The sequence below is a fragment of the Anguilla anguilla genome, chromosome 7 (genome assembly GCF_013347855.1).
Source record: "Anguilla anguilla isolate fAngAng1 chromosome 7, fAngAng1.pri, whole genome shotgun sequence".
NCBI lineage: Eukaryota > Metazoa > Chordata > Actinopteri > Anguilliformes > Anguillidae > Anguilla > Anguilla anguilla.
The window spans coordinates 17,821,384-17,849,073 of NC_049207.1; the positions used below are offsets into that span (position 1 = coordinate 17,821,384).

Genomic DNA, 27,690 nt, shown 5'->3' on the forward strand with positions numbered 1-27,690 from the left:
TATAACAAATATGCAGGTTTTCAAAGAGCATATCTTTGGCTATAGTTAATGAAAAATCATATAACTCCCGTCAGTAGATCCTACTCCTTAAGATGAACAACTTTGCCTCAAGAAACAACACAGGCAACCATTTTGATTTTCCAAGATTTTGAATTTTTGACAAAACCTACTTTCGCAAACTTGTCCTAGGCCATTAACCAAATTGCCTGAAGTCGAATAATTATCAAAAAAAATGTTGAAATTTCAAAACAACATTAATAAACAGTTGTGGTCGTGGCCATTTTTACTAAAACAGCTGTAACTCGTGAATGTTTTCTCCGATTACCACAAAACTTGGCAGACGTGACAGATTGCCTATGAGGCAGCATGCTAATTTAGGTGGCCTTTCACCAATAAGGGGTGCTGTAAGAGGAAAACAAGTAAAAATGCCTCTAACTCCTCAATTGCTTGACCTATCAAGCTGAATCTTTGCGCACTATGTCTTTGTGTCAGTCTGCCATTGGATGCACAATGATACAGTCATATCAGAAAAAATATGGCAGCCATCAGCCAATCAGTTGTCAGTGGGCATGTGACAGGCTTAGCTATGGTTAATCATCATGAAACTAGTATATAAATTGACCTCTAAGCTAGGGAATACCATGTAAAATTTTGGGACAGAGGCTGAACATGTACCATTTATCCAATATGTGTTGCCACATGCTGCTTGGATGTCATTAATTACAACTTGAAATTATTATTATTATCATTATTTTTATTTTATGAAAACAGTTCTATGTGCCCTTTAATTGAACAGTCTGAAAAAGTATCGGCCGTCCAAGGACACGCACTGCCCTCTTGCGGCATAATGATGCACACATTCTGCTGAACGAATACTTCTGCTGTATGTACTCAAACCACAAAAAAAAAAAAAAAAACTTAGCCTTTTCGTCGCGTCTACTCATGTGTTTCAATTGGAAACAGGCATCTAAAAGAAAACCGAACAACCGTCATTTGCATTATACTATATTTTTAATGAAATGTCATTAAGAAGCGATATAAAACTTAAAGGAAACTTCTGAACATTGAAGGACAGCATTGCGATAGAGTTCTTGAGCAAAACCCAAAGCAATGCCCTGAAACAGCCAATATCATGAACATCTAAATCCTTTATTTAGCAATTCCTTAAATACGTTCAAACACATCACAAAGTGTACTTAAAAATGATTGCCTATGTTGTAGATTCGTAATTTACTCTTAATTCCAGATTTACTTTAATTTTGTAGCATATAGGCTACATGAAAATAGTACCTATAATACGCGCTATATAAACACTGAGTTGCAAATGTGGAAAATCATTACATAAAAAGATAGCGTCGATGATCAAATAAATAGTTGTGGTTCGCTTGGTAAACACAAGGGGGCTCACTCTAGCAAGTAATCCACCCTCTAGTCCGGAAATTATTTTCTGTGGAGTTCGATGCAATAACTGTGAAACCAAGAGCAATGTCTGAAATACACGCTTATGTCATTGCCCATTCGTTTTCAACATTACCGTTATTGTTCAAGTAGCCTTTTGTCTCCCAATAAAGGAAGATAATATCCGATTTCGCTATAAAATATTTTAGAGGACTGTTCTTTAAAATGCGGATGCATTTTTCAAAATATAATCGTATTCAATCTTCAGGAAAAAAATAATTATGCATTTAATCTGAAAGGTCTGATAAAGACATTCGTTAGATAAAATGTAGAAAACAAGCGTAATCTACCCATCCAGCAAAGTCAACGTCACCCATACGGTTTCCTATCTTCTCTGACTACTGGAAGTTGCAAATCAATGGTCTGTCGTCAGAGATCGGAAAATGAACAACTGAAACGCTCTCATTAAGCCGCGTGACGTCGCGTACCCCGTAGCTACTTATGGGGTATCAGCCTCCGGCGAGGAAAGAGTTAAGGTACCTCTGCCCTTGTGGTGGCCTGAGGCCAAAAACTGAACAAAGCCTCCTCAAAGCGTCCTTAGAAGGACATTGTAGCCTTGGCTTCCTATACAATTCTTTTGTACTTTTATTTTAATGTACGTCAGAACATTTTTTATTTTATTTTATTTTATTTTGGGGGGGGGTGTTGGGGGTTAAAGCTTGAATAGGAATAACGTATGGAATCTGAGCGTCCCTGTGCCCATTTCCCACTTGCCCTCAGAATGTTGGGCCACACCGAGAAACAGAGCTGGAGTACCAATTCTGGAACTGCGGCAGTTAGCTTCCTCTGTTCTCAAAAAGAGTTTATGGGTGGAGGAAGACATTTTCCATGAGGCCAAGGAGACAGAAGCAACCCTGACCGTAGCCTCAGAAAGCAGCCAGTCTAATTTTACTTAATAAATAAAACACGCTGAAAAAGACGGCCAGGGCCAAGCCAGCCTCACTTAGCAGCTGTGTGTTAGGCTTCCTCCCGTAGGCAGCCTTACATGCTGGTCTGGCAAATGGCTGGCACGGGAGGCGATGATGTCACTAAAGGACACCAGTGTTGGAGGGAGGGTAAGTTATGATGTGAGTCACTCCGTCTAAGAGGACCTGCAAAATATGTAAATCAAACCGCACCTGAGAACTTCAAGCAAGAAAGACAAAAGCCTCAAAAGCAGGAGAGCTCCTTTCAATTTGGATCTGAACGTGCGTAATTACCATATGGAAGAGGAAAATGGGCTACAAAGACAGCTGTACGCCACCCCCTTCACACTCGCGCAGGCAAAAATACGACGGAAAGCCGTAAACAGCTGTGTGTGAGCCTCGTAGCAGACTGGATTTACAGTTATCACGGTCGTAATGTTCACAGGTCCACTTCTGCCCACCGCCACCTCCTTTCCACCCAAACCCTGCCCTGCCCCATTCACTGGGCAAAAAGTCCAGAGTGAGGGTGCTGCTGAGTGGGCCACTGGGGGGGGGGAGGGTTGGCCAGCTGTGTGTCCCAGGGTGCATTGCGGCAGGCGCTGGGAGATCAATGGGATGGCAGCTCTGACAGATCTCTGTGGTGAGGTGTCTGAGCGAGCGCCTGCTGTATATCATTAAGTCTAAGTCTGCTCTGACTGCTGCCTGTGACTAACCCAGATAGCAGCCAGACTCCCAAATCAAAGACATGTGGGCTGCACACAGCTCTCTTTCTCCCTCTCTTTCCTTTCTCTCTTCCTCCTCGCCTTCCCCTGCATTCTCTCTTTCTCTCTGGCACTTCCCTTGCTCCCCAACTCACACACCATCTCAGTGCTGTTCTCGTTCTTTGGGTGACACAGACTCTGTGTGCTCTTCATCCCATGGGCCCCAGAACGATCCTCTCTCCTCTTCCTCGTCTCCCTCGTCTTCTCACCCACTCCCTGACCTCCTCCTCACTCGCCCTCCTTGCCTATTCTTCCCCCTCTCTCCTCTCCCTCTCACTTTCTTACACCATGCTTGTTCCTTATGACCCTCTCTCCGCTCCTTTCTTCTACCTCTCTTCACTTTCCCACACATCCTTACTCAGCCCCTCCCTCTTTCTGCCTCTTCCACTCTCTTCCTCCCTCTTTCAGCCTCGCCCTCTCTCTCTCTTTCCCTCCCATCCTCCTTCCGTCTCTCTCTCCCTCCCTCTCTCCTGATTGCTGGCAGTGGATGACTCAGACAGGCTGAACTAGCTGTGAAGTAGTGAAGGAGTGGGAGAGGCGCTCCCTCTGGCTGCTCGTCCCCGTGCCCATACGCTTTCTCCGGCGACTGAGCAGGAAAGAGACGGGCGGACTGGCGCTGCATCAGTCGCTGCTCCATTATGGCGATGTATTGCCAGTGCTTTTTAAAAAAAAAAAGCCCCTCAGGGTCTATTTGTACACAGTAAATAGTCTGATGCTGCTTGCAAGAAGGGGAGCGAGACAACAACAAAAAAGTGCTACACAGTCCCTTCAGAGTTTAGAGACCAGACGTGCTTTATCCACTGAGAAAGGAGTTCCTTGTCTGGACTTGTAACAGTGTCCCTCGTGGAGAAATAACATCCGTCCACAGCGGTTGCTCCTGAAAGCGATGATTTTACAGCGCAGTGAAAAGGATGATGATTAGACCACGCAGGTCTTCACCCCTGACACCCATGCGATTGAAACATTCTCATTTTGGCCGTAAAATGAAGGAACTGCATTTGGGAGCAACTATTTTTCCTCATCGCTTACTTTTCACCGTGCACCAGAAATCCGGTCGGGACGTAAGTACAAGATATTTTGACCTGAATAAAATGTACACGGTGCCAGACTTTTGAGGGACAGAATGTCACATTCTGGGCACACCGTCCCTTGGAGACACATGTAACAGACCTGGCCTGGTTAATGGGGAGGTCTTCCTGGGGGACCCTGGGTGTAATGTGAGCCAGGCACTACAGCTAAAGAGATCATGGTGCCGCAGGCCAGGCCGGGCTGGGATACAGGGAATCACTCAGCCATTCCCTCGCTCACTAATTCATTCAGTCACCCACAAATTCAAGCACTCACCAACACACGCCCACTTTCACTTTAGCCCACTCATTTACACTACAATCACACACTCAAAATGACAGACGCATTCACATACATAGTGATATGCAGAAAAGCACATTCATGCATACATACACCAATTCCTTCAGTCCCCTACTCAAAATACACAGACATACTCAACTCAGTCTCTCAATCAAGAAGTACCTGGATATAGATACATAATGGCAAACTCACAATCACACACACACACACAAGCAGGCAGTCTTACAGTATGATATGAGGAGGACCATTTGCTCACCCGCAGCCACTGCAGTGTGTTCCTTTCAGGACATATAGGTCAACCTGATTGGATCTGTGCAGCGGTAACAGAGAACGAGCTTCTCAATCTACCCTTTATTTCCTTTCCAAGCTGTGCTCCCCCCCCCCATTGCTGGGCAATAGAGGGGCCGCGGGGGTGAGGGTGAGGGTGGGGGGGGGGGGGGGTCTCACCCAGGCAGCCAGTGGGGGAGGCAGCAGGACTGGGCACACTGCCCGTTCTGCCCCTGGCACCATCTATGCTGGCTGCCCATCAGTCCCATGCCCGGAGCTCCAGTCCCCCTTTCAGCTGCGCCCCACTGTCTCCAGATTACACCCCCAACCCCCCACCCCCATGCAGGGGGTCTGCAGGGCTCATGTCACCCTGAGACCACCAAGCAGTTCTGGATCGGAGACAAGACCGCAGGAGCAAGCGAAACATCAAAAGTGAGTTCCACAATGGAAAAGCAGAAATAATGGAGGCGAAAAAACTACTTTAGTGTTTGGGGATCCAAGCCAGTGCTAGGGAATACACACAGACACAAACACACACACACACACACACACAGTTCCCGCTCAAACACACACACACCACGGTGAGGGGAGGAGTTAGGAGCTGCAGGAGGATTCTCTGTTGGCCTGGCCTGATTAACACTTCCTGGAACGCTTGGCGATTCCACCCTGGATTGAATAACCTGACCTGTATCGGAGACACTGCTAACTTTCTCTGAAGAAAGGCTCAAAGATGGAGCAAGAGAGAGAGAAGCCTCACAAGAACGATGAGAGGGCAGAGATCATTATTGAACCAGTTTTTAAAAAAACAGAAAGGCCTCTGCGCAATTTAATTTTGTACTTGTTTGCATATCCTGCTATTTACGTCTAGTCATTTTTTTCAAGCAGTGTGCCTGCTTATAATGTTTAATTCAAATGCAAACAATGTACTCCAGCAGGGCTATATCAATTATTTACATTTTCATTACTCTGATTGAGAGCTGTATAGATGTTTGTGGCTCCGTCACCAGCAGCGCTGTCTCTCCACCCCAGCAGCAGGAACTGCGGGCCTGTTTTTTTCCCTCTCTTCCCTCCTCTCTTGTGAAGAACTGTGATGCTTAAAGAAGATATTTCTTGACAGCTCCAGAGCTGCTTCAACCAAAAATAAACCAGCACACACACACACACATACATACATACACACACACACAAACACACATACGCACACACACAAACTGATTTTATATGTGTACATTCAAATACAGCGGGAAGGCACAGAAAGCAGACACATGCAGTATAATGGCAGTTAATTTTTAGTTACTGGCAACACACCCTGGCTCCACTCGAGGGTCATGGACCAAAGAGCAGAGTTCATGTGGCAAACAGAGATGACAGCTCCAGGGACAGAACGAGCCCTTCCCCGAGCCACTCTCACAGCTCCATTATGAGACACAATTATTCGCTTAATCGGCATTTGCCAAAACACCATCGCCCTGAATGGAGCAACTGAACAGGGAACCATGCAGTCCTTGAGAAAGTCACTGTCATACAGATAGTCTGACTAATATAGACACCAACCAATAACACACCTAGCAAGAACCACACAATAGCTAGGAAAAACATTAAGTGCCTGATTTACTAAGGCCTTTAGCATGCGCAAACCCTTATAGCACAAGCAAAACCAATAACCTGACCAATGATTAGTCACGGCATTTGCTCTGCACCAATCATTGGTTGTGTTATTAGTTTTGCGTATGCTAAAAGGTTTTGCAGTCGTATGCTGAAGGTCTTAGTAAATCAGGCCCTAAACGAGAACTGGGAACAACAGTGCTTGAAGACACTGACCATTAAACCCTAAAGATTTAAAGCTGAGTAAGACCATAACTGAGAGAAAGCCATCAGTATGTCTGTCAGAGAACAAGCTGAGCTAATTAGGCCAGGGAGTCTGACGAGTGTTTTCCCTCCACAGAGCGGGAATGCAGCGAGAGAGAGAGAGGGGCAAGGCTCCCGTCGGGCGAGCGAGGCAGGGAGCCAGTCGGCGCTCCGGGCTGGAGCCAGTCCTGGGCGTAACCGTCGCCACGAGAGGGCATTGGGTGAGCGGCTCACAGGCGTATTTCTCACAGCTCGCTTGCCCTTGACTCCTCCACTTGTTTGCAGAGTGCAGTTTCGACAGCCTTCCAGCCTAGCAGGTCCAGGTCCTTCACCGTGCTGCAGTTTTCCCTCTCTCTTTCTGTATGTCTATCTCTCACTATCTTTACTGCTCTCTATCTGTTTGTCATAGCCTGCTCACAAAATAAATGCTGTAGTCCAATAGACGATGGCTTCAACAGGCTTTCATATCTTTCAACTGACTGACCATTACTCGTGATTACATACCCACCCACCATTGAGCGCGTAAACCACTCATTCTGCCTCATTGTTTACATGCTGTGTGTGTGTATGTGTCATCCTGTCTGTCTGCATGTGTGAACGTGTGCGTGCGTGCGTGCGTGCGTGTGTGTATCACCAGCACGACTCCAGTATTTATCAAACTTCTCCACATTAAATGCAGGTATTGTTGTTTTCCCTTGGCTGATGAGATGCACTGCGGGGTTATGATCCGTGTTTCATGCCCTCTTTCAGAGAGCCTCTTTTCGTTGGTACAGCGCTGACTGTGTGCCACACTCCTGGGTACAGGTGAACTCTGAGGGGCCCCCGCATGCTGTCTATCCACTGAGATACTGCCACCTTCAGGTCAGGACACATGTTCACGAATCACCTCGGAGTAAGATTGCCCATCCAGGACCAGCTTGGCCTTTCAGCTCTTATATGATCTTTGGTGCACTCATTTCAGGGTTTAAGGTAGGGTTGAAGCAGTAGAACGTAGCTTGGAAGGGCACTGTCTAAAAGTATGATTTCAGAATACAAATCCACACATCTTGGAAGCGCTTATTAATTTAGAGGAGACAAAACTGGATCATTTCCAGGTCCCCACAGTATTCCTCATACGCACAGCAGTTATTTTCTACAGTATTCAGAATGCACAGAGCCGTTATTTCCAATAGTATTTCCTATGTGCACAGCTGTTATTTCCCTATAGTATTCCCCATATACACAGCACTTGTTTCCTACAGTATCTCTACATGCACAGCAGTTATATCCTAGAGTATCTCTACATGCACAGCAGTTATATCCTACAGTATCCCTACATGCACTGCAGTTATTTCCTACAGTATCCCTACATGCACTGCAGTTATTTCCTACAGTATTCCCCATATGCCCAACAGTTATTACATTACTGTGCTAGTTTAACGAGCAGAGGGGCTACTTCCCAGCGATCCCCTCACAGGGCCCAACTGGGGCTGTGGCTCTGCTTGATTTGAATAGATGGGGATGTCAAGGGGCTACTCCAATACCCCATCCAAACCAGGTCTCCACATCAGACGGGCATATCCTGTACCGTAGTGTATCACCACCACTTTGTGTCCACTGCTGCATCCAGAATATCTCATCCCATCCTTTCCGTACAAAAGAATCATGTGAAAAAACACAGGCATTAACAGCGCTGACATTAAAAGTACATCTTTTAATCTACCTACAATGCAAGGCGTCTGCTTTCATTGGCAAGCTGACACACACACACACACACACACACACACGCACACGGTACAGCACATCTCCTAGGAAACCAAACCCTGGAGCACAGTTATCAGCACAACTCCACGGCATGCAATTATCCAATTATCACCCTCTCCTGAATCAGCACATCGCATCACATGACAGGCGTTTTAGCTGCCTTTTTCTACACCTTCAGATTTGCATGTAGCACTTGTCCTTCCAGTTCTGTCTCTCTGTCGCCCGCTTTCCCTCCCTCTCTCTCTCTCTCTCTCCCTCTCTCTCTCATTATTTTGTGGAGGAGTCGAGCCAGCAGGACCAGCGGGGCTGCTTCGGGAGCAGCGGAGAGCTGGAGTGAGTGGCGGCGCTGTCAGACGGGCCACGGCGAGGACCCGGGCCGAACCGCCCTGTCACAAAGCTCTCAGCCTCTCACACACTAAGTGTTAGGATTGACTGCACATCCAGGCGCCAGCATCCCAGCTGACAGCACAGGGCTGATCTCACTGCCAGCGTGTGTGCGTGTACGTGTGTGTGCGTGTGTGTGCGTGTGTGTGAGTGTATGCGTGGCTGCCAGCTATGTGTGCTTGTGTGCGGCAGACAAAGGAGGAGAGAACATGTGTGCATATCTGTGTGCGTGCATGTGTGTGTGTAGCTGCCAGTTTATGTGTGTAAGGGGTATGGGGCAACAATTAAATAAATTAGAGGTGTAGTGTAATCCTATAATATGCAAAGAAACAACAAAACAGAGAGGTTCTATTTTTCACATTGGTGTGGTAAAAAGGGGGAGACTCCTTCTTCACCCATGTTGATTTTGTTGCCGCTGTTGTTTGATGGAAAAGGGGGAGCGAGAGGAAGAGGATTGGTGCTGTCAGTAATGCTGCGTTGCATTTTCCCCGGTAAACACTGATGTGTTTGTGCAGCTCGTCTTCTCCCTTCCTCCGCGCTTCTGCCACACTCCAGCAATTTCTGCGAATGCTCTCCTGTCATATCAACTAACAATTGCCAATATTCTGCCTTCTGTATGCAGAGGAAGGCCTTGAAGTAACAGCATCCTCATATGCCACGGATTCATCCGCCGTGTAGAAAAAAAGTGTTTATGCTGTGTTTTTCAAAAGTAATTTATTGGGATAGGCAGAAACTGGCTTGTTAAGACTTTGTTTTTATTTTGTGGGTATTGCACTTCTGTCTTATCTTCCCTTTTGGACATTTTTATGAAAACTTTCTAGTGTGTAAGACAGTGTATCGATTTGACTAAGGATAGAGGGATAAATAATACAGACAGCAAAATAGAGATAGAGACAGATGGATATGTCCACTACAATTGAACCATGATAGCAATGGGAAAATTACATATATACGTTTTAAATTATCTGGACAAATACATTGAATTGCTATTATTATTATTATCATTATTTTTATAATAATATACTTTTTACTTGTAATAATACTTCAAATTATTCATGTTGTTGGCATTAATGTGGCAGTGTAATGCAAAGTTTCATGACACTGCTAGTGACACAGCGAACTGAAGGGAAATTAATACTCCATCAGACCATCATCTTATGACCTGGGACAAAACTACATAAAGCTGACAGAGAGCAGTAGACCTACATGAATAAAAAATGAGTGACAAATTTAACTGCATCCATGCAAACACCCAACAGAAAAAGATCAAAATATCCAAAAAAAACACAGAAAATCTTTCAAATGTAGATTAAGATCTTTATATGTTGAGAGAACTTAAAAAACATAACTTCCAAAAGGTGGTAATTTTATTTCTTTTTTTGTTCTCTTGTTGTTATGCAATAAGTTTGGCTGCTGTTCTGTCTCCCACTAGGATCAATTTTTAACCCAAAATACACCCACAGTATCAGAGAGCGAGAGAGAATGTGTTGTGGGGTGTTCACAGATCTTTAAAGAACATTGCTTTGTTTCAAACCAATGCTGAAATGCACTGGGTATGCCTCCAAATCAACTAACTGACACAGTTAAAACAGAGGAACAGTAACACTACCACTGATCTTAGTTTTCATCATTTGTGATGGGTACTTGTGCTATCAGACTTTGGGACTGTATATGCCCTGTTCAGTTTCGGCACATTCCACACTATATTTTCTCTTGTGTGTTTTAGTAAGCGTACAGGGAATATTTCACAAAACTTGGAGACTATAAATAGGTTGGTGCACCATTACCAGGGGTATTTTAAAATAATTTACATTAATTGATGAACAATGATAAATAATTACAATCATAAATCTAATGAAATCCTAAACATTTCTTGGGTGTAGAAATAAGCAAGCTGCTTGCTGGCACCCTCGCAGGTTGTAGGCAAACCCTCCAAAGATAATCGTTAAACAGAATTAGGCTACAACCCCTTAAAACTCGCAATTTGAATATAATGGATAATTTAACAATAATACTAATAATCACTATCAAAATAATTTCTTAATGCTTTCCTGATAGTAAGGATTAAACTGAACTGACTATAGTAACCTGGTGTGCATGCTCCCATGCTCCCGTCTTGAAACATCGCATGTAAAACCAAATATTCGTGCAACATCACAGATGTTAGGCTACTATCTAGGTCAGGCAAATAAAGTAGAAACTACTTAGGGCCTACCTGACGAACGTTGTAACTTAAAGATTGTATTTAAAAACATAAACAGAACAATTGTCAATTGGGATGCCATAAATCTCGTGTTTTGCAACGGTAAAGCATTGAAAAACAACAATTTAGCATTACACTCAACATAAATCACCAAAACAAAAAGCAATGGATTTATCTCGACAATTAAGGGGTTAAGGGTAAAGTGAACTGAATTGTAAGAAGTTGGTTTCCAGGGGAACTATTCTTACTGTTCCAGCTGAGCTGGGCAAAACCATTACCGTTTTAGAAAGAGGGGGAGTTCAAACCTTACCGAACTCGTTTTAGTACAATTACCTTTGTTTAAAACGATTGGGCAGACCGCTGTGGATTGTGATACAACTTTTATAAATACGGCTTCTGATTACATTTTTATTTTTCACAAAGAGATTACTCTATCCTTTTTTGTATCCGTTTTTTCACCCGCAGCGACGCGGTGCTGGCGGCCCTGCCAAGTCAGTTTGAAAAGATCAGACAAAGGCAGCAGGAAGCCCCTCGGCTTGGCAATGCGTGCGAGCAGAGCGCAAAGACAAACCGAAACCTTTCTCTTTTCGCGATTGCATTAGGAAGAGACGTTCGACCCGGCCCGGATTTTTGCCTACAAGCCTAGAACGAGTATTTTTAAAGATCTTTTTGAAAATGTACGACCGTTTGGATCCCCCGGGTGACCGAGAAGGATTTGCTGAAGACAAAATGGGTTGTGCTGTCTGAGCGGTAGCTTGCGTTTCCCCCCTTTGGTTAAGGTTTGCAATGGAACTAGCTTTTTTGGCTTTTTGTATTTGAATCCTACTGCGCAACCCAGACGGATCACGTGGGTCGCGCGGAGTTGATCGATTTACTCAAATATATCAAAAGATAAACGGAAAGGGTGTAAAAAATATTTTTTGCCTGGCCAATAGACGATACTTGAAATAAAAACAACGGCTGGGGTTAACCGCAATATTTTTTGTGCGTGTGTAAAATGGAGACGCACATTTCGTGTCTCTTCCCGGAAATTTTAGCCATGATTTTCAGTTACTTGGATGTGAGGGACAAAGGCAGAGTGGCCCAAGTGTGTACAGCTTGGAGGGACGCGTCTTACCACAAGTCGGTCTGGCGAGGGGTGGAAGCCAAGTTACATCTGAGGAGGGCCAACCCGTCCCTGTTCCCCAGCCTTCAGGCCCGGGGAATCAGGAGAGTGCAGATCCTCAGCCTTAGGCGCAGCCTGAGCTACGTGATACAGGGGATGCCGAATATCGAGAGCCTAAATCTTAGTGGCTGCTATAACTTAACGGATAACGGCCTGGGGCATGCTTTCGTACAGGAAATCCCTTCCCTGCGGGTCCTCAACCTCAGCCTCTGTAAGCAGATCACCGACTCCAGCCTGGGCAGAATCGCCCAATACCTGAAAAACTTGGAGGTACTGGAACTTGGCGGGTGCAGCAATATCACCAACACGGGTCTGTTACTCATTGCGTGGGGTTTGCACAGACTGAAGAGTCTCAACCTTCGCAGTTGCCGGCATGTGTCGGACGTTGGCATCGGGCATCTGGCCGGCATGACCCGGAGCGCGGCCGAGGGTTGTCTCAACTTGGAGTACCTAACCTTACAAGACTGTCAAAAGTTGACGGACCTCTCCCTCAAACACATCTCAAAAGGCTTGACGAAGCTCAAAGTTCTCAACCTAAGTTTTTGCGGGGGGATCTCGGACGCCGGCATGATTCATTTGTCCCACATGACCAGTCTTTGGAGCCTTAACCTTCGGTCTTGTGACAACATCAGCGATACGGGCATCATGCATCTGGCTATGGGAACTCTGAGATTGTCGGGACTGGACGTATCATTTTGCGACAAGATTGGTGACCAAAGCCTGGCGTACATAGCCCAGGGTCTCTACCAGTTGAAATCGTTGTCCCTGTGCTCTTGCCACATAAGTGACGATGGCATCAACAGGATGGTGCGCCAAATGCACGAGCTCAGGACCCTGAACATTGGCCAGTGCGTGCGGATTACAGACAAAGGACTTGAGCTCATTGCAGACCACTTGACACAGTTGACTGGAATCGATCTTTATGGATGTACAAAAATCACTAAACGGGGACTGGAGAGGATAACGCAGCTTCCCTGCCTTAAAGTTTTAAACCTGGGACTGTGGCAGATGACCGAAAGTGAGAAAGTGAGGTGAAACTTGTGAGATATAGAGGGAGACAGAGGGGAGGGAGGAAAGGGGGAGGGGTGAGTGGGCGGGGGAATTTTCATAATTTAAAAAAAATGTTTGCTGAACTTCATAGTTAAATATTTTTCAATTTAATGCACAATAAAACTGTGACTTAAATTCCGTTAGACACAATAAACAATAATTATTAAATATATAATTTCTAAACTATTCTGTCCCATGAGACATTGTTTCTCAACTTTTAAATTCTTTTAAAAAGTCGCAAATGTTATGTTTACTTGATGCTCCCCCAGCATCTCGTCTAAAATATCTTGGCTACCTCGTTAATTCATTTTTAAAAATCTGTATTCTTTAGAAGAAATAAATGGGAGACAAATTGTGCCTAGGAAAATATCCCCTCCCCCACTGCCTCTTTCTATAGAGAACGGGGAAAAGAATGGGTTTTTAACTATCTTTGTTAAATTTCCTCCACATTCTTATCAGTTATAGAAACGTAAGTGTTTCAAACCCAGTGTTCTTAGTTCGGATTAAACCAAGTTTATGCAAAGACGGACAAAATACAGAATTGGGGGGAAATACAAAATACGTTTTTTGTTTTGTTTTAGCGCAACTTACGGGCCTCAAAGCCCGGGGTTCAAGCTTTGAGTAAGGCGTCCTTCAGCTGGTGTATTTATGCTTATGTAAGCAGATTTGAAAATTAATAGCTGTAATTCAGAGCGTCGTACTTCAAATTGAAGTGATTTCCTTTTTAACAGATAGGCTACCCCGTTTCAAATGTTTCTCGCTCAAGACTAATTCCGCTGTATCAAACATTCTGATTTGCTTCCTTCTTACGATAAGCAAATTCATTCATTGGCGGAATATCTGAGTTTGGGGGAAAAAAATCAACATTTAAAATAAAGGAGGATGCAAAAAAAGATTGATTTTTTTTCGTGGGTAACAAGCGAATGCGTGTCAGGCCTGTGTAACATGATGTATCGACCTGCAACATCTATCGAGTCCTGCTGAAAAGCTACTGTGTTCAAATGTACTGTGTGTGTATTTGTAAGAAAAAAAAATCCAAATTAAATTGTTTTATATTCTTACGGTAAACATGAAAGTTGATATTTATATAATAAAGATGGGGAGGATGAAGTGTTTTGGAGGAAAAAAGGCTTCTTGTTTTTACTTCCATTGTTTGACTTGATATTTTTGTGGAAAAACAGAACAAACGACTAGATTTACGGTTTCACTGCAAAATATTATATTATCCTGAGAAACACAAGTTAATACAGGAATGTAAAAATGTTTTTGCCGCTGTACGCAAAAATAGCGTGCTAAGTTTTTATTGAGTGTACTCGGAAAAGGCATTATATTCAGAAAATGCCTACTGGAAGTTTACACACTGCCAAAAATTATAGAATGGTTGAAAGGCACATCTTGTAGGCTTGTCATTTTTATTTATTTATTATTTTTTACCAAGGGATGCAAGCCACATACTGAGTGGCTTTAATGAAACGGTTTGCGCGACTTTCTCATTTGCGAAACCGCCTGAATAGGTCTTCAGTAAAATATTTATTGTCTAAAAAAAACAAATAAATTATACAGTCTTCATATGAACCCTCCTGATTCAAATGTGTCAGGATGGACAGGGAAGTTAAAATGAATGCCTCCTATGTTAAAATGCCCGGGTCTAAGCAGTTGCCATTGTTGCTTCAAGTTAAGAAGCCAGGTTTAGATGTTTCTTCTCCATGCTCAGTCACGCATACCAGATCTGTGAGATGGGGGTCCCCTGGGAGTTTTCAAACCCCCCACTCCCCCATACCCACCAGCAACCCCCCTTCCCCACACACAGACACTTTTTAACATTCTTCACCATCATTCAAAGCATTTAAGCTCTCTTTTCTCACTCCCCCTCTTCCATCCAGCAGGGTGGAGAAATGAGGAAAAAAGGGGTGGGAGTTTCCTCCCAACAGGGAGAGAGGAATTTGTTCTTTTTTCCCTCTCTCCCTCCCCTTCATATTGGCCAAGTGTCCGTCAGGAGGGAGGTTGAGCTGTATACTTTTGAGATACTTCTGTTCGTCCTGTTAAGCAGGACATTGAGTAACCGTTCAGACAGGCACTCCCTGTGAATTGCGTTGAGGAATCAGGATTTCTTTTTAAATAAAGACACGATTCTTGCAAAACAAATCACACAAGGTCAATATTCCACAAATGTAACGGTGCCACCAGAAGTTAGTTTTTTTCCTATTCTGTAAAGTATCCCAGTTTTATATTTTGACCTAAATGCTGACTAGTTGTTTAGGGTGTGTTTTAATATTTTTTGAACTGATGTTTTGGGCTCTTGTTTTGAGGAACAAATTGGGTCTTTTAAACTCTTGGGTCAAAAACTAATCCTGTAGGCAGTTTACAGTTGAAGTGTTAATTGCTTCCTACATAGCACAACTCCTCCACATTCTTGGAATATTTTAACGTGCACTTCCTTTCGCCAGTAAAATATCAGCATTTTGTCATTTGCGTTATGAATCCAAGTCTTTTAATAGCAGTTGGCGTATTGGCAGCAGTGTGCTAGTCTCCTCACTAGCTATTTTAGCAGCAAGGTGCTACAAAGTTACAGTACAGCCCTTTGAAGTTTTTTTTTTTTCCTGGGGGAGGGAGAGTGGGGAGGTGTGTGTGAAAGATCTTTATCTCCTAGCACCCATGGCTATTTTACAGTCCTTTGTGCTTTATGAGTTTAATTGCACAGTCCCAACCCAAAATCTGGCAAATATAACAAAGCTGTTTAAATTAAACCAGGATTTAATAAAAAAAAGGAATATGAAATCATGTATAATTTAACTTCCATTCCTGAGAAATGGAAGGGCGGGGGAAAGGTGTTTTTCCTTAAGGTCTGCCACACATTGATGGAAAATACCAAGGAATTTGTGAGTCATGGTTTAACTTTGAACTGCAGAAACTCAGTTGGCAGTGATAAAGTCCTGTCTGAATCAGAAAGACAAGGCCAAATGGTTTCCTTATTGTATGTCTTTACGGAGACCTACTCCTGTTTAGTGCTTCTCCAGAAACTGACTTCCTGTTTGTTAGGAACAGGTATGCCTCTTAATTGCTTCACAAGTTGTCAGGTGTACATAAAAGATATTGTATCGGCTGAATGTTAAATTAACGAAGTTAGTTGCAATACCAAGAATCTTTTTACAATTTCATTTTGCGTTTAATTTTCCAAGAATTTTTAAAAAAAATGAAGTATACTGACAGGGAATGTGAAGAGTTTGTGCTATTTGTTCAGGACTATTGAGAGCACCAGAGATCCCTCGGTCGCCCCAAAAAAGGATCTTCATACTGAAGTGATATTTTGAGAAAAAGATATCTACCCACAGCGAGAGCTGCATGTAGAGCACTACTTGTACAAAAAGTACACTCGAGTAAAATTAAAGTTGGCTTAGGTTGATGCATTTGGGGTTCATTTTGCCTTTGAAATGCAACTTTGATACCCAAACCAAAATGCATGTCAGTGTACACATAGCTGGGGTTTGCACCAGAAGGTGTAAATGTGTTCAGTTACTGTTACTTCCGACACTTTTTTGAGTGGCGCGCACACACTTTTCCAGTTGTTTATCTCGTGTCTTTGGTGTATGTGCTTGCGTGTGATTTCCTTATCAGCACACTGGTTACCGGCAACATATAATCAGTTATGTTAAACGATCCTTCTTTAACTGTCCTAATTGTAAAGCGCACTCTTAAGGAAACGGTTTGTGGAGGCGAGGCTGATTAACGGGGGATAATCGTCCGGGAGGAGAAGCCGTCGGCGGCGCCGTCCTAGCCGGGGCTGGGCTCCGGGCCTCTCCTCTCCCCTCTGAGGGGAACAGCTGTGCTGGGGAACAGCTGTATCGCCTGTCGGCCTCCGCGGGCCGCGCGAAGCCTTCGACTGACGGCTTCATATCGATCGCGCTGTCTGCCGACGCTACGGAGGGATGTAAAAAGGAACGGGGGGGAAAAAATGACATCTGGTGAAACGGTCCTCTGAGGTTGCTCCGCGCCTGCCGCGTAGCTTTTGATGACATTATTTTTCCCCCGGCCTGCCTCCGTTCTGAGAATGCTCAGCTACGCGCCGCGCGCGGCGACCCTCGTTTTCTGGGTGTTCGTACGGCAGTTGCGTTCTTGCGCCTTTTTGTAACGCGGTGCGCGCGGGGACGCTAATTTTCAGGCGGTGGAGAGCCTGTCTGGCTGGAGCCCTGTTGCCCCTGCCTGAGGAGCGCGAGTCCCGGGCTTGGCTGGGAAACCCAAGCTGTCTGCCCCGTGGCTGTGAGGGGCAGCCCACTGGGGCCTCACCTTGCCCCTCTCCTCACGCGCAGGGAGGGGGGCCTTCTGCTGCCTCGCCATTAAAACCGCTCCAAGCTGTCAAAACACTCCCCGCGAGCGGGCACACACACACGGCTCTCACTCACACACCCAAACGCATATATAATTACATGGGCTCGGCCACATTCACACGCACGCACACACAAACAAACTGAATAAAACAGCAGGCACTCTCTCCTGTAGACCGGCTGATGTAAGGGTTTATTTTCCAGTAGGTCTGGCCTTGTCACAGTACAGCAGTGCGAGGTTTCTGCCTTTAAAAGAAGCTGTGGCTATAAGGGATTTCTGTACAGTCTGTGCTTTGCTGCATTGGTGACAGGTCCTCCTGCTCTGCGGCTGGTCCCTCTTTCGGACTGCTTGTAATTGTACACCGCTGGTGCGCATGCTGGGCGGGTGGGGAATGGGCCTAAATATGGGGGTTTGCAGTTCGCACAACTTGACAAATTTAAATAAAAAGACAGCCTGACTCCACCGCCACAGCTTGCTCTCGCAGAGCTGCTCTTCGGTTAAGAGGGCAGATTTGGCGTCCGAGCCGATGCTGGAGTAGTGGGTGAAGTCCTACCGCTCGCTAGCAGCACTGCACACTTTACCTGGCCTTCCCACTACATGGCTCAAAACTCTCCTGAAATTACACATAGAATATCTTTAAAAAAGATATGTTTTTTCCTTGAATGATATTTGAATATCGCAAAGGTGTTAAAATAACTACACGTTAGTTTTTTGTTGTGGCGGTGTGTGTACGTGATGCAGGACTGAGGGATTTTGGTGATTACTGAGGCATTTCATCAGAGGACCTCCTTGGCTGGGCCCTCCTCTGTCAGCCAGGAGGCCGGGAGCGGGGCGCTCTGGGGGGGTTGGGAGTGCAGCAGGTGGCTGAGGGGAACGCAGACGCTGGCCGTATGTTAGACACCAGGCCTGTGCCAAGAGTGGAGGCTGCCCACCGCGCGCGTAGTGGAGGGAGATAAGATACTGCGCAGTGTGTGTGTGTGTGTGTGTGTGTGTGCGTGGAGGAGACTGTATGCTGTGTGTGTGTGTGTGTGTGTGCGTGTGCACGGAGGAGACTGTATGCTGTGTCTGTGTGTATGGGGGAGACTATTCTGTGTGTGTGTGTGGAGGAGACTGTATGCTGTGTGTGTGTGTGTGTGTGTGTATGGGGGAGAGACTGTATTTTGTGTGTGTGTGTGCGTGTGTGTGTGTATATATATATATGGAGGAGACTGTAAACTGTGTGTGTGGAGGACACTGTATGCTGTGTGTGTGTGTGAGACTATGCTCTTTGTGCATTTGTGTGTGAGAGTTTTTCAGAGATGGAGTGGCGCACAAGCATTGTGAAAATGGGACCGCACACAGTGTGTGTGTGGGAGGCAGGTGAAGGATTTGGAAACAGGAGTACCTGTCCGCTTCATTGTGTGTGTGTGTGTGTGTGTGTGTGTGTGTGTGTGTGTGTGTGTGGGTGGTAGAGAGGGGGGAGTGGGGGCTGAATTGTGTGTGTGTGTGTGTGTGTGTGTGGGTGGTAGAGAGGGGGGAGTGGGGGCTGAATTGTGTGTGTGTGCGTGTGTGTGTTCAGGGTTGATGAACAGAGGAAGGAGAGAAGGGGGGAGGGCAGAGTGATGGATGACGGACTGAGGGAGGAGTTCTGCTACACAAGCGTCTGATCTCATCTCCATAAAGACTCTGCAGCAGTGTCTGCCAGCATGACAACAGCCCCTCACAGCTAAGGAATGGTGTTAAACACCTGTTTTAATTGGATTGGACTGAATTCAAGACTACTGCTGTACCAAAAAAAGGCCAACTCTTCAGCATGGTCAACTCTAGTTGAATATGGGTAACTATTGATCATATTCCACTTGACCATATTCCACTACATCGACTGAAAGTTGACTTTGCTTTTTATAGCTGTTGTCTATAATTATTTTTTTTAAGTCTGCAGAGAAATAGACGAGCCCGTCTTTGGGATGTAAAATACCTAAACTGTGTATCGGTGAACGAAACGGCAGACCCCAACAGTTAAGAGTTTGGTTTCACAACTATTTCCATTTTAGGCCAAATTGTATGGTTGGGCTGGGTGGAGGGAAACATTCCACTTCGTGTAGAAGTTTCTAGAAAACAAGAGGGAGGGGAGTACTGGACACCAACATGTTAAAAAGGGAGAGAGAGAGAGAGAAAGGAATGTGCCGTGTGCCAGGAGAATGTTGTTTTTTTTTCTCTCCTCCATCTCCCTCTGTGTTGTAGGCCGAGCCCCATAATGGAGCAGAGAGAGTGGAAAAGGCAACATTACACAACAGGAAGTGAGCAGGTCTCTGGGGCATTCAGACAAATAGAGCGGTTGGATCAAGTTTAGTACAGCACTCCCTCGAGTGAAGCGCTCAATACAGGCTGCAGCTCGCAAACGAGGGGAGAAGAAGTAGAAGAAAAAAGGCCTTTTAGTCCAATTGAGTTTCCCCCCACCCCACCCCCTCTCTCTCTCCTGTGGAAAGATTTTGTCTTTCCAAATATTTTTAAATGGGACTAAATGTCTTTTCTTCTTTGCTGCTAAATTGGTGGCATAGGATAAGTATGTGAAGTGCTATAATTATTTATATCAACATTAAGAGTAATAAAACTGTTTCTGAATTAAGCACAGTATAACAAACATTTTTCATTTGTACAATGGCTATAAGTGGCACATGAGTGTAAAGCTGACTGCTGATATCTCTGTGTAATACCACAAAGGAGAGTGTGAATAGCATCATAGTCCTGCTGGTTTCCATCATTACCGAGTAGCTACTTGATCAGCTGAAGCAGCTGATCACTCAGTAAACTCACCACAAATGGATCCTTTGTACTAATATGGCTGCTGATTTGAAGGTGAACACAAAACCAGCACATCCTTCGGCTCTCCTGTAGCACGCTATAAAAACTGCGTCGGATGTCACCCTCCCGGTCTCACCGAGTGTCTGGAGGGTGTGGACATAAATATTCCCGTGAAGTCAGCAGATCGGGACGGCTGTCTCACCTCTCTCACAAGCTACTCTGGCGCACACAGCGGGTTATTCTCCAGGGCGCACGTTAGCGTTGTAATGACAGGCGTGTGAAATACTCTGCCTCAGCTGAGACGGGGTAAGACGGTGAATTTCAACCAGAGGCTGGCGAAGACTTTCCATTCCATGCAAAAACAGGGCAGTAATGCTGCATGGACGTCATTAATACCCGGCGCTGTCACTGCACTCCAGCTCCTAATGGCATTAGCACAGCCCTGCGATCTGCAGTATCCCCATCACGCCGGAGACAGGAGCCAGAACCGACATCTCAGCTCACCATGACTCAGACACACGCAGAGCTCGACCAGGCTATAGGATTTTTTTTCTTTGATGTGCTCATGGCTGCTGCCATGCATATTCATGAGCTGTTTTTGCCTCACATCTTCTCAGAGCATGCACACACACACACACACACACACACACACACAAACAAACACACTAGCCTGGCTGGTAATCAGCAGTTTAGACCTAAGGTGTAGGTTGACCGATGCACTAAGGAACAGGCTAAGACAGATTGTTCGAAAAAGTTGCACGATTGGTTGAATAACTGCAGATGTGGCGTGTAAATTTTTTAATTATATAACACCCTAACATTCTGCCAGAAATGGATTAGGCCAATTTGATGTTTGAAGGGAAAAAAACAGTTGCTAAAAATCCAGGGGAAAAACTGTTAAAACATGGCGGCACACGTTAGAGGCTCAGGAGCCTTTTTCGAGTGGGAGGTTTCGGGAGAGCTGGGAGGCCAGCGGGAGGTGGGACGAGGCCGGCGGGAGGAGGCCAGCGGGAGGTGGGACGAGGCCGGCGGGAGGAGGCCAGCGGGAGGTGGGAGGAGGCCGGCGGGAGGAGGCCGCGTGGTATGAAAAACAACATGGCCGCCGCGCCCAACGACAAATGCCAGAGGTCTAAATAAAAAAGCCGAGCGCATCGGAGGTTTGCGAGTCAGAGAGGAGAGACAACCTTGGGACGTTAGGAGCAGCCGTTCCCCCCCCCTCCCCCCCCGGGCTCGGTCCGAGCGGGACGGGGAGGCTGCGCTTCCTCCCGGAGATTTACGGCTCTGATCCGTGACACGGCGCCGCGGAGAAGCCGAGCGGCTCCCCGCTCAAGGCTGCTGCCCGAGCCAGCCCCGGGAAATTTATAAAGTGCCTGACGCTATCGCCGCCCGCTATTCAGAGGATGAGCCTCGCTCTCTCACTCTTTTTTTTTGTTCCTCGTCTCTCTCTCTCTCTCTCTCTCTCTCTCTCTCTCTCTCTCACTCTCTCTCTCTCTCTCTCACTCTCTCTCTCTCTCTCTCTCTCCCTCTCTCTCTCTCTCTCTCTCTCACTCTCTCTCTCTCTCCCCCTCTCTCTCTCTCTCTCACTCTCTCTCTCTCTCTCTCTCTCTCTCTCTCTCTCTCTCCCCCTCTCTCTCTCTCTCTCTCTCTCTCTCCCTCGGTTCTCCGAGGCTCGTCTTTGTGCCTCCGCTTCCGTCGCTCGGCTATACGTGTCGTGTCACGTCCATTTTTGAAGGAGAATTCCACCCCCCTCCCCCAATTCTGTACCCCTGCTGCCTCTGACTTGAGGGGGGGGGGCTCCCGTCATTTTTATTTTGGGGCCCGCGGAACGAAGCTGGAGGCTGGAGAACCCGCCCAAAAGAAAGGGCAGTTTGACAAACACAGCACAGAAATCCTATAGGATGCCAGTGGAGGATCTTGGACCAAGATCAAAGCGCTCTCGATGTTTCCAGTATTGTGACTGTAATTATTTTCGGCACGCAGTTGCATTGTGGGAGCAGCAGGGCGAAAGGGTTGTGGCGCAGACACTGATGGTGTTAAAAAAAACCTGCCCAACGACGATCTGATCTAGACAGCACCATCCTTGAGTAAGGAGCTGGAGTATAGAGCAGTCCACTTCTCTGCTCCCTGCTCAGAAAGAGAGAGATGGAGAGGGAGGGGGGTAACATCCAGGAAGAGCAAGCCTTCAAATGACCCCCGTTTACCGCATTGATGTCAATACATCTGAAATACATACACTTGCTGCCGTTGCTGCAGTGACAACACAAGATTTCCATTAAACCCCAGCCGAGCAGGGAATTCACACGGCCCCTGGAACAGGCCAAGCCATTGATTTCATATGTTGGGTAGTTGCACAATCACCACACTTTCACTAGTTATAAAGTTACATTATAAAACATCACCCCCCCCCCTCCCCTCCCACTAACTCATGATATGTTCCATATCGAATCCTTATGGAAAATACAGGCTTTTTACTGGATTAAAGTAACCATGATTAAAGATTTTGCAGTCGCAGACATGCTGTTTGTTTGTGAATGCTAAGTGACTTGTGAAAAAAAAGAGTGTTTACCAGCAATTCCTCTGAGACAAAAAAAAGCAATGCTTCAGAGACTGAATGAAGAAAAGGGGGTGGATTTAGAGCAGAATTTTTAATATGTGGAGGAAAAAAAATAGTGAAAGAGTCGAGCCCAATCTGTCTGGCTTTAATTCAAAGCATACGGGCTGCCGCATACCCACACAGTCCTCTCTGACCATCTTATTCATATTTAAAGGATCAGACCTAGCTGCAATAAGTGAAAACAGCTTTGCATACGAGATCACAGCCAATTAACTTTACAGTTTCTCCTTCTAAAGGACGTCTGTCCAAGATTTCCTCAAAAGTCGCCTTTCACAAAAGAATTAAGAAATATTTCTCCTGCTCACAACATTCCTTGCAGATCAAAGAGGGAAAATGTGAAGTAAGAAAGTCACAAATAAGCAAGTTTTCATTTATTTACAGCATATATTAAGTGCTGCTATATGTGTCTAATTCCTGCAATGATATGATTTATCCTGATTTGTTATCTCAAAAATATCTACATGCCTGAAACAATACAAGAACGAAAAAAGCAAGATTGAAAACATTCAGGTGGATGAGGACTTGCATCTCCAGCAGATGAGGCTACACAATGTTTGTCACAGGCTTTTAAATTATTAACAGAGTCCTTCCAGCCCATTATAACACAACATGCTCTACACCGCTATACCCAAAAAAAGCACACAGTAACAACCGGATAAATAATTGTGCCTGATTACTAGCTTTACTTTTTTTTACAAGAAAAAAGACAAAAGAACAGAAATAGAGATGAATAAAATTCAATAATCTTATGACAGCCAGGCCTGGGATCCGTGCCAGCAGCAGACCAAAAACAACAACAGCAGCAGCAGCAAATGGCGCTGGGCTCTGGGAGAGGTGGATTGTGGGTAGAAACAAAAAGGGAGTGCTGTGCTTCTGTTTGCTGGTCAGAGCACCGCAGTCGAGCCGCTTTCTGGCTCCCAACAGGAAAATCTCGCCATTCTCTGCATTCTTCACACATTCCAGCTCTGGTTTCACCTTGCCGGCTCCACTCCGTCTCCTCCCCAAACCTCCCCAGCAAGACCCAGGGGTCAAGAGGCTCTCCCCAGGCTGCCCCCCCCCCCCCCCAACAAAAAGGCCCCTTCCTCAGCCGAAGTTATGTTATGCTTATGCCACGACTCTTTTAAATGAAGTAAACGTTACACAGCTCATCTTTTAAATGGCATTCAACAATCCCAGTGTTCTTTATGAATCCAGCTCCTTATCATGTTCTTCACCGAACTCATCCACTTCACCAACGGGCACTTTTGGCATGCTACCCACCCAGCACTTTGACACAGTAGCACTCTCATCTTGTCCCTTTGCACTCTTGTGCTTACATTACATTGGCATTGACACATGCAACTAATAGATTACTCTGGGAGGCCCAACACATGCCCTTACTCTCAGCTAGTGTGAAGCAGTGCTCCATTTATATGAGTTGTTTTTAAATACGATATTTATAATGATCTTAGTAAATCTAGCGCCAGTTTAGTATATACAATATTACTCATTTTCAGCAGATTATTATTAAAGATAAGCTATTCTAATATTGAACTTGTAAATACATCAGCTGATAGAAAAGGGTAGGATAGAGGCCTGTGGTGGGTTCACAGAAGAGTGATAATTGCTTGGCTCACCAGTCTAAGCCTGCTATTGATTAACCCAGCATTAGGAAGCTGGGATCTCTTCATAAACTCTGCACTTTCACAGAATAGCTCCAAGACGAGCGGAGCACCAGTTATTGAGCAAATGAGAAGACTTCAATACAACCAATCTGAGTGAAATGAGATAATCTTTACAGCGCATGCGGTAGCAACTCAACTCGATTCATTAAGTGTTTGGTACTTAAAAACGTTAAAAAATAAAAAATAAATAAAAAAAGCCCACTCTAAGCACATATACATAACAAAGCTGGGATGTCATAAAACATGAGCCAGCCCTGTCACAATGTACAGGGAAAGCAATGCACGCAGCTCTGTATCCGGTAGATCTGACCTCATATTAACAAAGCATCTCAGGGTAGGTGTGCTGACCGAGGATCAGTTTGGGCTCGTAGGGTTAAGATACTTTGGCCCTAGATCAGCAGTCCTGCTCTGAGATGCTTTATGAATATGGGCTCTGGGCTCTGATTGCCTTCCTTATAACTTATAGAAGGTTTTGCTGTAATATCTAGTTCAGTAGTGCAATGCCTGTTCTGTTTCACTCGTGTCTTGATTCTACATCCATATGTTTGACAGAAATGACAGGACGGCAGTCAGAATTCAGACACAGCACCTTGTACTCAGTGCTGCAACAACAGCATGACAGAAGGATATTAATCTTGACCTTCAAATCGGATCAGTCAATTTAATGCTTAATCATTAAAATAGGAGGAAAGTTGGCCTCCCCTTATGTTGGGCTCCTGAAGCTCCTCTTGCTAATGAACACCCAGCACCACAGCTCGAACAGAGGGTTACCAATGACACGACTCCAACATGGGGTTACCACTGAAGCCGCTGCCACGACAACGCACCGCCCGGCAACGAGGCAATTTAGAAAATGTTTCAATGGTCTTGATGAAACTTGCATAAAAGAATAAAGGCCTCTTTCAAGTCATCAGCTACTCCTGTGAACCTGATGAAAAGGCACATCCAACAAGAGCAAAGAGATCTGATTATGGGGAACATGAAAAGAGACACTTGACACTGGATACGCCGAAAATGAAGCGGCCGAGGCCCGCTGCAGACCCCGCTTCATGGGGAAGAAAAGGAGGGCGAGCAACTGAGAATCGCCTCCGATTGCTATTGCCGCCGCGTTTAGCCGAATTGCATTTCGGCGGTACGTTACATCTCGCCGCGGCACACCGAACGGCGTCTACCTCCGCCCGTCCCCGCGTTCATCGGTGCCGGGTAGGTCACGGGGACTGCTGACTTTTTTGGGGGACGGGAGGGAACGGAGGAGAAAGATTTCCGTCTCCCGTCTCCCGCCTCCCAAGGTGACCGTAAATCTCTCTCTACTTTAAGGAGCGCCATTCATCACGGGCCGGGCCCCTCTCGGCCTGCCCGTCGGTGCGGCGGGGCACTGCGGCAGGCGGCGGGGGCGAGAGCACGGCGGGCCGCTCGCCAGCCTGCATTGGGGCACGTTAACAGCGTTCTCTGCCCTCTCTATAAATCGTCTTTCAGGACCGGGGGAGGCCGGCCCCCCACGAGCGGAAAGAATCCCAGCGCACACTGGGGCTCCCGGAGAGAGGCGCACAGAGAGAGAGAGAAAGAGAGAGAGAGAGAGAGAGAGAGAGAGAGAGAGAGAGAGAGAGAGAGAGAGAGAGAGAGAGAGAGAGAGAGAGAGAGAGAGAGAGAGAGAGAGAGAGAGAGAGAGAGAGAGAGAGAGAGAGAGAGAGAGAGAGAGAGAGAGAGAGAGCCAGCGCACAGGAGCGTCCCTGAAAACTGATCCGCTCTCCGGATCGGCTTACACTGCCTGACTGCTGCCTCACTGAGAGAGGGAGAGAGAGAGAGAGAGAGAGAGGGAGAGAGAGAGGCAGAGGGAGAGAGGGAGAGAGAGAGAGAAAGAGAGAGGAAGTGGGAGAGAGATAGGGAGAGAGAGAGAGAGAGGAAGAGAGGGAAGGGGGAGAGAAACAGACAGAGAGGTGGAAGGGGGGCTGGTCTATGAAAGGGCCTCAGTTTAATGTCAGTTTAATCTGGTATTTCCTCCTTGTGCAGTCAAGGATATTCCTGGTCTGGGTGGGAAACATTAATCCAATTCCTCGCATTCACAACATACACACACACATGCACACTTACACAAAGATACATATGCACACACACATGCACAAACACATGCACACATCTGCACACACAGATACACATGCACACACACATGTGCACGTGCACGCACACACACACACCCATAGACACGCGAGCACACAGACACACACACACAAGTATAAACACAGACACACACACCCTCAGACACGTGCACACACACACACACACACATAGTCTTGCGCACACGCAGACACACACACATAAACACACACACACACCCTCAGACACGTGCACACACACAGACACACAGACACACACAGACACCCTCACCCTGTGGCCTCCCAGCTGCAGTCTAGAGTCTAATGACCAGCTGTACACTCACCCATTAGACTTCTTGCTCCACCAGGTCTACTATATGAAACACTGTAAACCAGATTAGGTAGTAGGCCCCGGGGCCTGCATCCTCCCAAGCACTCCGCAGCCTGGCTCCCTGTGTCCAATCAGCCAGACACCACATACACACACGTAGCGGAGTACCAGAGGCAACAAGCCTCATTTTTCTCTGCACACATGTGCCAATACCCAGTCATATGCAGGGTCCTAGGCTAATTCACAGCTCCCTCAGGGGGGAGTGGGGGTAACCTGCACAGAGGTCAGATTCTGAGGTCAAAGGGTCCCAACACTGGGAGTTCAGAGAGCGGTGACTCCAGTCCAACAGGGGGAACCGATTTTAATTCCAGCACAGGGCCAATAGGTCTTATCTCACTGACAACAAGCATGATGAAGGCTCTCAGTTATCAGTCTATGGCAAGTTTTCTTTATTGCATCAAATAATTCAGTTTCCAGGGCCCTGAGCAACAGAAGCACAAGCTCCGGATTGCATTAATTACGCCTTTATGGTTGATGGGAATGTAGATGGAGAAGGTAAATTGTTTCTGTGTGAAAATGATGGTTGTGTATTGCAGAGTGGTCACCTTGGATTTTACATAACCCTGGCCATATTTTAAACATCTTTGAAGCAGTTATTATTATTATTATTAATATATGGTTGTGAAATCAGCCATGTTGCTCATTCACATCGATGCCAATGGATCTGTG

The 27,690-nt window shown here is 45.9% G+C and overlaps 2 protein-coding genes across 6 annotated transcripts in view; one reads left to right on the forward strand and one right to left on the reverse strand.

Annotated features, from left to right (window-relative positions):
* The window catches only part of wnt5b (wingless-type MMTV integration site family, member 5b), a 71,342-nt gene that overhangs the window by 18,461 nt on the left and 25,191 nt on the right, over window positions 1-27,690 (reverse strand). Inside the window, exon 1 of one of the 5 annotated variants that reach the window (XM_035426656.1) lies at window positions 1,749-1,806. The exons of the other annotated variants lie outside the window; for them this stretch is intronic. Coding sequence (XP_035282547.1) covers window positions 1,749-1,775 — 27 coding nt within the window. The 5' untranslated portion in view covers window positions 1,776-1,806. Of the gene's footprint in view, window positions 1-1,748; window positions 1,807-27,690 lie in introns of those variants that run through there. 5 annotated transcript variants of the gene reach the window in all.
* Window positions 11,437-14,280, forward strand: LOC118232079 (F-box/LRR-repeat protein 14). Its single transcript, XM_035426655.1, has one exon. The coding sequence runs from the start codon at window positions 11,935-11,937 to the stop codon at window positions 13,135-13,137; it is 1,203 nt and encodes a 400-aa protein (XP_035282546.1). The 5' UTR covers window positions 11,437-11,934; the 3' UTR covers window positions 13,138-14,280.

Excerpts from the sequence above, each read along its gene's own strand:
- LOC118232079 (XM_035426655.1), top strand. The coding sequence starts at position 11,935 with ATGGAGACGCACATTTCGTGTCTCTTCCCGGAAATTTTAGCCATGATT.